Source organism: Fundulus heteroclitus, unplaced genomic scaffold, assembly GCF_011125445.2.
Source record: "Fundulus heteroclitus isolate FHET01 unplaced genomic scaffold, MU-UCD_Fhet_4.1 scaffold_282, whole genome shotgun sequence".
Lineage (NCBI taxonomy): Eukaryota > Metazoa > Chordata > Actinopteri > Cyprinodontiformes > Fundulidae > Fundulus > Fundulus heteroclitus.
Window position 1 is genome coordinate 15,754 of NW_023396692.1, and position 14,772 is coordinate 30,525.

A 14,772-nucleotide genomic window follows, 5' to 3' on the forward strand; every position below is an offset into this window, starting at 1 on the left:
CTGAAACTGGGTTGACCTCTAAAAGTCTAATGTAAAGAAACTCATACGTGGTGGAGCATTGTTGGACTACTTGGAGATGCGGCTCATGGTGAGCAGAGACAGGACTGTCAAGAACAGGTGAGGCCCTGAACTCGACACCAGTCTCTCCTCCCTGAGACTTCTCACTTGTGCAACAACTGTAAAATAAAGAAAAAAAGAAAATTAATTCTGTGGTGGCATACACCTCTATAACGACAACTTAAAAATAGATGATAGAATATTAAACTGCAGTTGATGAAGTTTTAATTTACCTCATTTCTGTCACTGAGGGTGAATGGATTGTGACCGCGTCCACATCTTGTTGGAGATGGCTCTGCTTTTTCTTTTAAATATACACAGATGAAATCAGTCAGACCATGCTGAGATTTTAAAATTGCAACCCCTTTTCTTTGCTGCTTATTTATTAAAATAATCAGCTCTGCTATACATACCTTGTTAAGAAGACGCCAACAATTCCAGTAGGAGGTTTTTCTAGTTCTAGGAGCCTCGCTGGTTGTGATGGTAGAAGGAGAGGGTGCTTCTGTCTGCTGGCTGATATCAGCAAGATAAGCAGAAAATGTCAGGTTTTGGATGTCCAAGTCATTTGTGGCAAGGAAAAAAAAAATTTAAAACCATGTGGAAACAAATTAGGATTGTTATAAAACTTTACCTCTTCTGAAGACTTAAGCTTTCGCCATTCCCAGAGCGTACATCACTTTGAGGGCTTATCTGTTTAAAAGTTGTAAAAGCAGATATTTAAGTTTGATAATGTTGCCTTTTCACAAATAAGTAGCAACAAGTCAAAAATATTAACCTAGCAATGCTGTTCAAAAATAAACATTTTAAGTGTATTTGTGTACATTTTTAAAAACAATTGTTGGGGCCTCCCATAGCAACAATTAGAGATATAATACAATTCTATGCCCCATTAAAGACATAGAAATTAAAATTCACTACTTTTGAGGCTTTACTATGTTGTCATACTTTCATGTAGAAACACAGTTTAACTTTCTGTTTTTAGAGAAATCCATCATATTGTTTTAAAATTGAAGACTCTATTTTCATACCACCTACGGTTTCTCCAAATTTTGCATTGAAGTGCCACAAACTTTACATGTAAAACCAACAGCTGCATTTAGACGGTAGTTTGTTAGAGTGGGAGGAGGGAATTAGGGAGTTTTTCCTACATAAAATAATAAAATATAAAACTGCTGTTGATGAAAACTGCTGTTTTACCTCCTTTCTGTCACAGAGGGTGACAGGATTGTGACCCTGTCCACATTTTGTGGGAGATGGGTCTGCTTTTTCTTCTAAATCCACACAGATGAGCTCAGACTGTGCTGACACTCACAAATTACAACCACTTTTCTTTGCTGCTTATTAATTAAAATGATCAGCTCTGCTATACATACCTTGTTATGAAGAGACCAGCGTTGCCAGAAGGAGGTTTTTCTAGTCCTGGGAGCCTCGCTGGTATCAGGGGTTGTGGTGGAAATGGGAGACCATGCCTCTCTCTGTAGCCTGATATCAGAAATATAAGCAGAAAATGTCAAATTTGTGGGTGTCCAAGTCATTTGTTACAGGAAAATAAAGTCTGATAAATTAAAACTATGTGGAAACAAGTTAGGATTGTTATAAAACTTTACCTCTTCTGCAGACTTGCGCTATCACCATCTCCAGAGCGTACATCCCCTGGAGGGCTTTTCTGTTAAAAAGTTGTAAAAACAGATATTTAAGTTTGATAGTGTTACCTTTTCACAAATTAGTAGCAACAAGTCAAACTAAATTACGATCAAATTGAGTGGAAATCATCTTAGTGCATTAAGTCAAATCAGCAGATTACACAAAGAATCAGGTTCATACCTTTTGTTTTTTCCAAATGCAGGAAAACATCTTCACACTTACTGAGCAAAGTATCTCGAAAACCGTGATAAATTTAAGCAAGTACTTCTCTATCGCCGTAATATATGGAAAGTGGGTTTTCAAATGTCTGCTAAAGGATATCTTAAGTGCTGATATTTGAATGAAATCATTTTGGCATCATGCGGACGCATAATAACCTAGCAGCTGTTCAAAAATAAACATTTTAAGTGTATTTGTGTACATTTTTAAAAACACAATTGTTGGGGCCTCCCATAGCAACAATCAGAGATATAATACAATTCTATGCCCCATTAAAGACATAGAAATTAAAATTCACTATTTTTTAGGCTTTACTATGTTGTCATACTTTCATGTAGAAACACAGTTTAACTTTCTGTTTTTAGAGAAATCCATCATATTGTTTTAAAATTGAAGACTCTATTTTCATACCACCTACGGTTTCTCCAAATTTTGCATTGAAGTGCCACAAACTTTACATGTAAAACCAGCAGCTGCATTTAGACGGTAGTTTGTTAGAGTGGGAGGAGGGAATTAGGGAGTTTTTCCTACATAAAATAATAAAATATAAAACTGCTGCTGATGAAAACTGCTGTTTTACCTCCTTTCTGTCACAGAGGGTGACAGGATTGTGACCCTGTCCACATTTTGTGGGAGATGGGTCTGCTTTTTCTTCTAAATCCACACAGATGAGCTCAGACTGTGCTGACACTCACAAATTACAACCACTTTTCTTTGCTGCTTATTAATTCAAATGATCAGCTCTGCTATACATACCTTGTTATGAAGAGACCAGCGTTGCCAGAAGGAGGTTTTTCTAGTCCTGGGAGCCTCGCTGGTATCAGGGGTTGTGGTGGAAATGGGAGACCATGCCTCTCTCTGTAGCCTGATATCAGAAATATAAGCAGAAAATGTCAAATTTGTGGGTGTCCAAGTCATTTGTTACAGGAAATAAAGTCTGATAAATTAAAACTATGTGGAAACAAGTTAGGATTGTTATAAAACTTTACCTCTTCTGCAGACTTGCGCTATCACCATCTCCAGAGCGTACATCCCCTGGAGGGCTTTTCTGTTAAAAAGTTGTAAAAACAGATATTTAAGTTTGATAGTGTTACCTTTTCACAAATTAGTAGCAACAAGTCAAACTAAATTACGATCAAATTGAGTGGAAATCATCTTAGTGCATTAAGTCAAATCAGCAGATTACACAAAGAATCAGGTTCATACCTTTTGTTTTTTCCAAATGCAGGAAAACATCTTCACACTTACTGAGCAAAGTATCTCGAAAACCGTGATAAATTTAAGCAAGTACTTCTCTATCGCCGTAATATATGGAAAGTGGGTTTTCAAATGTCTGCTAAAGGATATCTTAAGTGCTGATATTTGAATGAAATCATTTTGGCATCATGCGGACGCATAATAACCTAGCAGCTGTTCAAAAATAAACATTTTAAGTGTATTTGTGTACATTTTTAAAAACACAATTGTTGGGGCCTCCCATAGCAACAATCAGAGATATAATACAATTCTATGCCCCATTAAAGACATAGAAATTAAAATTCACTATTTTTTAGGCTTTACTATGTTGTCATACTTTCATGTAGAAACACAGTTTAACTTTCTGTTTTTAGAGAAATCCATCATATTGTTTTAAAATTGAAGACTCTATTTTCATACCACCTACGGTTTCTCCAAATTTTGCATTGAAGTGCCACAAACTTTACATGTAAAACCAACAGCTGCATTTAGACGGTAGTTTGTTAGAGTGGGAGGAGGGAATTAGGGAGTTTTTCCTACATAAAATAATAAAATATAAAACTGCTGTTGATGAAAACTGCTGTTTTACCTCCTTTCTGTCACAGAGGGTGACAGGATTGTGACCCCGTCCACATTTTGTGGGAGATGGGTCTGCTTTTTCTTCTAAATCCACACAGATGAGCTCAGACTGTGCTGACACTCACAAATTACAACCACTTTTCTTTGCTGCTTATTAATTAAAATGATCAGCTCTGCTATACATACCTTGTTATGAAGAGACCAGCGTTGCCAGAAGGAGGTTTTTCTAGTCCTGGGAGCCTCGCTGGTATCAGGGGTTGTGGTGGAAATGGGAGACCATGCCTCTCTCTGTAGCCTGATATCAGAAAAATAAGCAGAAAATGTCAAATTTGTGGGTGTCCAAGTCATTTGATACAGGAAAATAAAATCTGATAAATTAAAACTACATGGAAACAAGTTAGGATTGTCATAAAACTTTACCTCTTCTGCAGACTTGCGCTATCACCATCTCCAGAGCGTACATCCCCTGGAGGGCTTTTCTGTTAAAAAGTTGTAAAAACAGATATTTAAGTTTGATAGTGTTACCTTTTCACAAATTAGTAGCAACAAGTCAAACTAAATTACGATCAAATTGAGTGGAAATCATCTTAGTGCTGCATTAAGTCAAATCAGCAGATTACACAAAGAATCAGGTTCATACCTTTTGTTTTTTCCAAATGCAGGAAAACATCTTCACACTTACTGAGCAAAGTATCTCAAAAACTGTGATAAATTTAAGCAAGTACTTCTCTATCGCCGTAATATATGGAAAGTGGGTTTTCAAATGTCTGTTAAGGGATATCTTAAGTGCTGATATTTGAATGAAATCATTTTGGCATCATGCGGACGCATAATAACCTAGCAGCTGTTCAAAAATAAACATTTTAAGTGTATTTGTGTACATTTTTAAAAACACAATTGTTGGGGCCTCCCATAGCAACAATTACAGATATAATACAATTCTATGCCCCATTAAAAACATAGAAATTAAAATTCACTATTTTTGAGGCTTTACTATGTTGTCATACTTTCATGTAGAAACACAGTTTAACTTTCTGTTTTTAGAGAAATCTATCATATTGTTTTAAAATTGAAGACACTATTTTCATACCACCTACGGTTTCTCCAAATTTTGCATTGAAGTGCCACAAACTTTACATGTAAAACCAACAGCTGCATTTAGACGGTAGCTTGTTAGAGTGGGAGGAGGGAATTAGGGAGTTTTTCCTACATAAAATAATAAAATATAAAACTGCTGTTGATGAAAACTGCTGTTTTACCTCCTTTCTGTCACAGAGGGTGACAGGATTGTGACCCTGTCCACATTTTGTGGGAGATGGGTCTGCTTTTTCTTCTAAATCCACACAGATGAGCTCAGACTGTGCTGACACTCACAAATTACAACCACTTTTCTTTGCTGCTTATTAATTAAAATGATCAGCTCTGCTATACATACCTTGTTATGAAGAGACCAGCGTTGCCAGAAGGAGGTTTTTCTAGTCCTGGGAGCCTCGCTGGTATCAGGGGTTGTGGTGGAAATGGGAGACCATGCCTCTCTCTGTAGCCTGATATCAGAAAAATAAGCAGAAAATGTCAAATTTGTGGGTGTCCAAGTCATTTGTTACAGGAAAATAAAGTCTGATAAATTAAAACTATGTGGAAACAAGTTAGGATTGTTATAAAACTTTACCTCTTCTGCAGACTTGCGCTATCACCATCTCCAGAGCGTACATCCCCTGGAGGGCTTTTCTGTTAAAACGTTGTAAAAACAGATATTTAAGTTTGATAGTGTTACCTTTTCACAAATTAGTAGCAACAAGTCAAACTAAATTACGATCAAATTGAGTGGAAATCATCTTAGTGCATTAAGTCAAATCAGCAGATTACACAAAGAATCAGGTTCATACCTTTTGTTTTTTCCAAATACAGGAAAACATCTTCACACTTACTGAGCAAAGTATCTCAAAAACTGTAATAAATTTAAGCAAGTACTTCTCTATCGCCGTAATATATGGAAAGTGGGTTTTCAAATGTCTGCTAAGGGATATCTTAAGTGCTGATATTTGAATGAAATCATTTTGGCATCATGCAGACGCATAATTACCTAGCAGCTGTTCAAAAATAAACATTTTAAGTGTATTTGTGTACATTTTTTAAAACACAATTGTTGGGGCCTACCATAGCAACAATTACAGAAATAATACAATTCTATGCCCCATTAAAGACATAGAAATTAAAATTCACTATTTTTGAGGTTTTACTATGTTGTCATACTTTCAAGTAGAAACACAGTTTAACTTTCTGTTTTTAGAGAAATCCATCATATTGTTTTAAAATTGAAGACACTATTTTCATACCACCTACGGTTTCTCCAAATTTTGCATTGAAGTGCCACAAACTTTACATGTAAAACCAACAGCTGCATTTAGACGGTAGTTTGTTAGAGTGGGAGGAGGGAATTAGGGGGCGTTTCCTGCAGCTGGCAGGTTGTCGGTTCAATCCCTCGTCTGACCATTTTAGTGTCTTTAGGCAAGACACTACCAGGGTCCTCACCAGGATTTTTTTTTTCAGCATAATGACGCAATGAAATAAACACAGGGCCAAAAATTAAATGCAACAAAAAGGAGCCTTTTATTCAATAATTGATCAATTAATCAGCTACACTACCCGCATTTAATGCAGTGCAGCTCCCATCCCACACTGTCATGCTCAGTGCTTTCACTCCTGGCTCTCTAGTTCTCTTTATCTTCTTCAGTTTTAAAAGTCTCTCAGTGTCAATGGAGATCACTGCCAGGGAGGAAAGCCTTCCTTGATCAGTCCTGTTCCAGCTGTATGTTTAGAGTCTTTTTAGTGCTTTACTTGTTTAGCAAAACTCGCTAATAAAACATCCATAACTTGCTGTCACTCTACAGTTTTAGGATCACGAGCGGTGCCCCTTGAGCGCCCCCTGCCGAGAGGCCAAGGAACTGCCGGCCTCACCTACAACGAGTTCTTTGGCTTTTATGATCGCTCAGCAGCACAAAAAACATGTTATCTGCACACAGTTTGATGATCAAAACACAACTCGTAATCCACATATATTAAATTGTGGAAATTCAGTTCATAACTGTTTGAAAATTGCATTTATGATCTAGAGACAAGAAGATGTATTCACGGAATGGAAGACAGCGCATTTTACATGGGATTGCGCAATCCCAGGGGAGGCCAAGCTCGCTGCGGCCTCACCGGCTTCGCTATCAAGCGCCACCAAGGGTTTACATGAACAATAGCGAAAAGTCTGCGATTTTGAAGAGAATATGATAAAAATTAGGAAATTAGATAAAAAATTATTACAAATGACTGAGTGAATCAAAATTCATATTATGTTATTATATATTTTCTTTCTTTCCATGATGACAAGGGAGGCCTGGGGTCCGTTCTTCGTACGTCGCTAACTCAGTTAGCAGGATTTGATTGTTGACGAATTGGCATGATCTTGGATCGTTTGGTTCTTCGAAAGACTTCCTGCACTTGCTGTCATAGCAACATGTGCGCCAGCTTGAGCCTGCTCGTGAGCAGGCTTATTTCATGTGTAATGAAGAGGCCTTCATTACTGGGACTGTTTTTTAGGAGAAGTAACTGGTATTGCACTTTAAGAATACTTTTGCACTGTAAACTTGCACCTTAATTAGCACTTTGTTTTGCACAGCACTTTAAGCATGACTTTGCACAGAAATAACCATTTGCACACAAGAAGTTTTTAACTATTTATTGAATATTTATTGGATATTTTAATAATTAGCATGTAGCCTTTTGTTCAGGCTCTGCACAGCTGCTCCTCATTGGGAAATGGTGTGGGCTCTGTGAAAAGAAGAATTGTTGTTTAGAGCTAAGGTCTACTGTCAGGAAACTTAAGCAAATGGTGGTGTAGAATCTGTGAGAAGTGTGAGACTAAACAAAGTATTAGAAGTTGGTGACTTACCTGTTTTCTATGTCCTCTCCAGGGTGTTTGGACAAATGCTTCCCCGGGGGTCCAGACACCATTTATAGGTTCCGGGAGAGACCATGGGAAAAGCAGGGGGGAACTTTTGCACATTTGTTTTAAGGGGTTTTTAGGTGTGGGTTTAAAAGATAAAATATTTATAAAAATAGGTGGGAATGTGTATGTGTATTTATATAATGTAAATATTGTATTTTATAGGTAAAGTTAATAGTAAATTGTTTAGTGCAGAATGGTTTAACCCTTAATCAGCAGAGGGTATTTAAGGCAGTGATTGTGTCTGTAAAAAGTGTTGGTTGTTGGTTGGTTGGTAGTTGGTTGGCAGAGTGAATGCTGCTACCAACAAATAAATGTATTGCTGCTTCCACCAAATAAATGTATTGCTGCTTCCACATACTGCCCCTTGGTCATCATTCCTGCTGAAACTCCAGCCTCAAAAGGCCACGAACCAACATCATGTAAACAAGATTAGATCGCAGCTGTATAAGCGGAGGAGATGGGATCTCTGTCTTAGCCATGTCCATTTTTACGACTGTAACCTGTTGCGGAAGGTGCAAGAATAATTTGCAGAGTTTTTCGAATTAGTTGCGTATTGCGCAATAGACAGGATCCTTTAGAGCTGCGCGACAGTGTCATTGTAGAGAGATTTTTCTTGGTGGATGTTATAAACAGACAAACACATCATTTAACAGTGACTTTTAAAGAGGAAAAGTGGTGTTAGAGTCATAAATCGAAAATATTTAAGTTATTTGTATGATGGTTTGCTTTTTATTTTTATCATATTCAGTAAGATTTGTTCAGGCCATTTTATTGTGAAGTTTAGTTTTACTTTAAAAAAGGCTTGCTTCCTCTCGAGCCGTATATTGTATTAGAAAAAACTATGGATGGATTATCTAGACACGGAGCAATACAGTTTTACCGTGTAAACTGTGTATGACTTGGAAAAGGAAAATTTTCATTTTTTATGGATAAAGATTTTTTTTTGTTAAAATTCCCAGTTTGCACGTGTCCTTTACTTCCAGTGCCTAAGGAATGACACCGAAATTTGGATCTCTTGACATAACAATGTAGCCTCGTGAGACCATCCTGATCTCGCGAGCTTTCAAGGTTTCACTCGCAGATCAGTCTGGCTACTCTCCGTTAAAGAAAATTTGGAGCCGTTCACCAAACGAACGTCCAATCAGCGTTGGCTTTGAGGCGGGTTGAGGTGTGACGCAACGAGAAGCGCCACAGTTCAGTCTAAAGAACATGGCGGCTTCAGCCGATGAAACTAGCGTTAGCGTGGCTATCGAGCAAGTTTTATCGGAATTACAGAGTATTTCTTTGCTGAGCTAACGAGCCTTTACCTGCAGCAGCAAGAGTAGCTTGGCTTGTGGTTGTGTTTTCGTCGTCGCTCGAAGCATGTTGACGAGTACGTCATATGCTTCGTTGATCTGATTGGTTTATTTGGCCCGTCTATCACCAACATAGGCCAATCAGCTAACCAGTATATTCGCCCCTTCCCAAAATTACTTCAACGGAAGGTTTCCAGATGGATATGCGGAGCAAATCTATCTGGCGGAGTCAGGTAAATAACAAGGGCCTTTTTTAAATAAAGTATAATAATTAAAGGCTACCATTTTATATACCCGGCGGCGCCATGAAACAGGAACCAGAGGGCGGGGACAGCCAGTAGAAACATCACAGATCAGAGGAGGACCACCTTCCTGCATCTGTCTTTCCTCCAGCCGGAGGCCCGTGGACCCAGTCTGTAACGCAAGGATGTCTGCATCACCGCGCTGGTCTGCAGCCATAGCAGAAAAATCGATACCGACATAAACTGGGGAAATCAGCGCACGAGACAGACAGTCAGCCACTAAGTTGGACTTGTCAGCAACATGCTGAATGTCAGTCGTGAATTCAGAAATGGCGGCAAGGTGGCGTTGCTGTCGTGCGGACCAGGGGTCAGATGTTTTGGACATGGCAAAGATGAGGGGCTTGTGGTCCACAAAGGCAGTAAATGAGCGGCCCTCCAGAAAATATCTAAAATGGCGTGTAGCCAGGTAGAGAGCAAGCAACTCTCTATCAAAAACGCTGTATTTCCGTTCATTGTCCCGCAAAGTGCGGCTGAAAAAGGCAAGCGGCTGCCAAACACCAGAGACACGCTGCTCTAAAACCGCCCCCACAGCCACGTCAGATGCATCAGTTGCCAGAGCGATCTGTCCTGACTGGGAAGGGTGGGCCAGAAGAGCAGCATCGGCCAAAGCTGGCTTAGCGCCACCAAATGCCTGGAGGCGTTCAGGGACCCAGTCGATGCTGTCGGTGGCTTTTCTTTGTTTGAGCGCAGGGCTTTAACCGTCTGGGGGCGGGGAAAATTGGCTACTGCCTGAACTTTCTGTGGCAATGGGATCGCACCACTGCCAGAAATGCGGTGCCCCAAAAAAATCAATGACCGGCAACCCAAATTGGCATTTTGCGGGGTTGACAATCAGGCCATGTGCCGCCAAACGTTGAAAAACCTGACGTAGGTGGGACATGTGCTGTTCGGCCGAGCTGCTGGCCACAAGGATGTCGTCCAAATACACAAAAACGAAGGACAACCCACGCAGAACGGAATCCATCAACCGCTGAAATGTTTGAGCTGCACCTTTAAGGCCGAATGGCATGCGTAAAAACTCAAACAGGCCAAACGGAATGATCACCGCGGTTTTAGGAATGTCCTCAGCTCTCACGGGGACCTGATGATAACCCCGCACCAAATCCACTTTAGAAAAAATGAATGTCCCGGAGAGATGGGCAGAGAAATCCTGGATGTGGGGGATAGGATAACGGTCATTCTCTGTGACGTTATTTAGACGACGGAAATCCCCACAAGGCCGCCACTGGCCGTCTGACTTGGGCACCATGTGCAACCGTGACGCCCAGCCATAAGCTTTTCACTGGGTGGCGACAGAATACAGGAAAGTCAGCTTTATCAGCAACCTTCACTTCTGCTCCTCTAGTACAATATATGTAGTGAAAATATAGTTTAATTTTGCTCCAAAATGAAAAGAAGTCCAGTATGTTGACAGCAGACTTGTGTGATAACAAGCCTGAGCCAGAGTCTGAAATCTGAAATATAGACTTCTGGACAAGCTCAACCAAATTACACTTTCAGACGCTTTATTTACAACAATGATATTTTTTACTTGACTGCATATCACTGTTTTAGTGGCTTAATGTAACTCTTACCAAAACTGGGAAGAAAATTTAGGGTGACCATATTTTCATTTGGGAAAACCAGGACACCTTGGAGCGCGGGGGGGGGGATCTCTGTTCCCATGCATAGAGATGTCTGTGGCATGCACTCACTTAACATAGGCCTACGTAATCCTACAATAACATGATATTTAAAGTTGGTTTATTAAAAATGCTTTTCAGTAAAAGTCATCAGCAATAACTCCAATAACAAATTATAATTTTATTCAAAATTTATTTATTAAAAAATGCTTAACAATTCCTGTAATGAATGAATAGCACAATAAAGGCCTCCCATTTGTCTCGACCCGGTCTGAAAGCGGGGAAACTCTTTTGTAAATCGTCGGTAAACATACATTTGAGCTTCGGCATGTTGTTGGCGTACTGACAGCCACGCTATCGTTCTTCTGATTAAGAACAGGGCTGCCCGCACTGACGCGGCTCAGGGATTACGTCACACGCAACGCCGTGCGCAGTGCCCTAGTGCCTGTCAATTTAATGGTCCAATGAAGGTAATTTAAAAAACAGGACATTTCCTCACTTTCTAAAAAAAAACCCGGGAGGCCCAGGACAGGACGTGAAATACGGACATGTCCCGGGAAATACGGACGTTTGGTCACCCTAAAAAATTGTTTCCTTAAACTAGTTTGCAGCCGTTGTTAGAAACCCTGTTGTCAATTACTTAGATTAATACGTGGATGTGCCAAAATTTTCTTCAGTTGAATAAAAACAAAACAGAAGTAATAATATTTGGACCAATAGAGGAAAGATCAAAAGTTAGCACACAGCTTCAGTCGCTTCAGCTAAAAACCACCAATCAGGCCCGAAATCTGGGAGTAGTGATGGACTCAGACCTGAACCTCCAAAAGCATCTAAAGACAGTTACAAGGTCAGCTTTCTATCACCTGAGGAACATTTCTAGGATTAAAGGACTGATGTCTCAGCAGGATCTGGAAAAACTAATCCATGTGTTTATTTTTAGTAGAATTGATCACTGCAACGGTGTTTTCACTGGTCTGCCTAAAAAGTGGATCAGACAGCTGCAGCTGATCCAGAACGCTGCTGCCCGCGTCCTCACTAAGACTAAGAAAGTAGAGCACATCACCCCAGTTCTAAAGTCCTTACACTGGCTCCCTGTATCTCAGAGAATAGACTTTAAAATACTCCTGTTAGTCTATAAATCCCTGAATGGCTTAGCACCTAAATACATCACAGACTTGTTATCGGTGTATAAACCATCCAGACCACTCAGGTCTTCTGGCTCCAGCCTTCTCTGCATACCTAGAACCAGAACTAAACAAGGAGAAGCAGCATTTAGTTCCTATGCTCCGCTTATCTGGAACAAACTTCCAGAAAATTGTAAAGGTGCGGAAAGCCTGAGTTCCTTTAAATCAAGATTAAAAACACATTTGTTTAGGATTGCCTTCAACTGTTGTAGTTAACTGAATCACCACTTCTTTGTTCTAATTTCTATCTACATTTTATTCCTACTTGCTTTTATTCTGTTTTAATTTGCTATATTTTAATCATGTAAAGCACTTTGCATTGTCCCTGTACTGAGTTGTGCTATATAAATAAATTTGCCTTGCCTTGCCTAAACCGACATTTTTAACAGTACTACATTGTAGTGTGTCAATAATGATTGTGCTTGATGACGTTGAGTAAAAAGCAGCATTTATGGAGATCAGACTTATCAACACAGGTCTCTAGGACAGGACAGGCCATGTTTTTATGTTGATCTATACAAAACAGCCTACAATCAGGGTGGACTAATATTAATTAATGAGATTTTTTTGTCATAATTTCTGCTCTGTTTATTGAAATATAAAACAAATGCACTTTAAACAAGGTCGTTTTTAAAACTTAAATGACATAGCACACACCCTTTCTGTAGCCTTGGGGGTTTACAGGAAATGGTCCTGGAGTTCAGCCAGAGCAAAAGTGAAACTAAGTTGTTGAGCCACGTTTGAGTGCAACAGGAGAGAAATCGCCCAGTGAGGACAAACACCATCAACAGCATTTCTGTGAAACACGTTTCCAATCTCTTCTTTGTCATGAATGGTGAGTCATGTTTTTCTTCCGTCAGTCAGAGTGTAGATTTGTTAATCTGAAACGAAACAGAACATTTACTCTGCCGTCTGAACAAAACAAAGAACAGCACAGAGGTGAACTGTCTTAGTTTCAGATCAGCTTTATAGCAGCGTCTCCTAGACGGTGGCTCCTCCATGTTGTTTCTCCTCGCAGGCAAAGAATCGTTCACTGTGCACCGAGAGTGTTGCAGGACGGAAACAACACGATTACATAAGAAGAGCTTCTGCAGTACCTTTAAACAAGTTTTCATCCGCTGGAATCACCACATTAAAATCACAAACTTCAGCGTCTTTCATTGGGATTTTAATTATATGACGCTGTAGAAGCTTGCTGTGAAAAGGAAGAAAGGAAAGTGCATCTTTATTGAAATATTTTACAAGCAAATCTAGTTTGCCGTGCATTTGCTTCCCTTTTCAACCGCCTCAATGGTGAAGATGGTAATGGCAGCATGATGCTGTGGGGAAGTCTTTCTGCTGCAGGTCAGGGGAGCTCAACATGACTTGAGTTTGATGTGGAACTTTAACAATAGAGGAATGGTTTAGAGGTAATTAATAGGTGGATTTGGTCCAAAGTCCAGACCTAAATCTAATTAAGAACAAGACTTGACATTTATTGTTTACCCAATCTGACTGAGACTGAGCTATTATTTGTCATAAAAGAACAACTCCAGATGAGGGAGTCAAGTGAAGTTTCTTTGTATAGCCCATTTCAGCAGTAAGGCGGTTCAAAGTGCTTTACATCATGAAAACATAAAATCATCATAAACACATTGAAACGATTACTCATTATGAGACCAGTAATAAACATTAAATTGTGTCAGGTGTTAAAGATTGGGTTTACCGGCCTGCTGTTACATGTCTATTGAAAACCAATCTTATCCCGGTTCCAGATTTGGCCGCAAATGAGAAAACATTAATCAAGAGGTAGAACAGTTAATGTGCGTATTTAATTCATAGAAATTAAATATGGAGACAGAGTATACATTTACCAATCAAGATGATTTCACCGTGTGGTCGTGAAGTCTGTCTGAAGTAAGTTTTACCAAGACATTCCTTTTTATCAACTTTATAACTCCTCCTGCTCGCTCAGGGAGAGGATGACTGACCCCCTCTCCTTCTGACCCCCCGGGGGGGCAATAAAACTCCATGTTTATCTTACGCTGGAGCAGGGAGAGACAGACACCACTCTGCTTGACTAAGATTTTTTCTTAACACAGGTGAAAATATCAATACACATGACATCACACATGTTGGTCAGTGTTCCTGTTATTATAAACAGGTGAGTTTTCAGTCTCGACTTAAAGGAACTCTGTGTTTCTGCTGCTTTGCAGTTTTTTGGACGTTTGTTCCAGATTTTGTGGAACTTTGAAGCTAAATGCTGCTTCTCTATGTCTGGTTCTGGTTCTGGTTCTGCAGAATAGACCAGAACCAGAACATCTGAGAGCAGGCAGAGACGTTCCCCAAAAGAGAGACAACTGGAATTGGAGCCAAAGGGGTTTTAATAAAGTATTACAGTAACTCAGAGAGGTGAGTATGCACCCCTCACTTTTCAGAGTATTGTGCACTTTAACATACATTTAAGTTTGTGGTTGTAAACATGACACGTGTGGCAAAAAAATAAAAGAATAAAAAAATGAAGGGGTGTAAACAAATAACAGGAAAAATATCCACTCTTCAGAAATCCACTGGACAGGGTGATGGACCACAAAATGTTTCTGACTAACATAAAAAGGGGGTCTGCACATGGAGCTTAGCTTGTTGTGTCAACCGTCT

General features: G+C 39.6%; 2 protein-coding genes across 3 annotated transcripts in view; both read right to left on the reverse strand.

Annotated features, from left to right (window-relative positions):
• The window catches only part of LOC118559433 (E3 ubiquitin/ISG15 ligase TRIM25-like), a gene marked incomplete at its 3' end in the record, with an annotated part of 33,770 nt that overhangs the window by 15,554 nt on the left and 3,444 nt on the right, over positions 1-14,772 (reverse strand). The gene's annotated exons all lie outside the window — the stretch shown is intronic.
• On the reverse strand, positions 71-5,463 carry LOC118559432. 2 transcript variants are annotated; one of them, XM_036130150.1, is made up of 12 exons: positions 5,405-5,463; positions 5,171-5,279; positions 4,156-4,214; positions 3,922-4,030; positions 2,910-2,968; positions 2,677-2,785; positions 1,665-1,723; positions 1,431-1,539; positions 689-747; positions 471-570; positions 291-361; positions 71-176 (listed from the first exon to the last, which is right to left on the reverse strand). In XM_036130150.1, the coding sequence occupies exons 1-9, from the start codon at positions 5,445-5,447 to the stop codon at positions 744-746; spliced, it is 660 nt and encodes a 219-aa protein (XP_035986043.1). In that variant the 5' UTR covers positions 5,448-5,463; the 3' UTR covers positions 71-176; positions 291-361; positions 471-570; positions 689-743. The 2 variants fall into 2 exon arrangements, with proteins under 2 accessions (XP_035986043.1, XP_035986042.1); XM_036130149.1 differs by lacking the exons at positions 71-176; positions 291-361; positions 471-570; positions 689-747 and adding an exon at positions 1,301-1,353.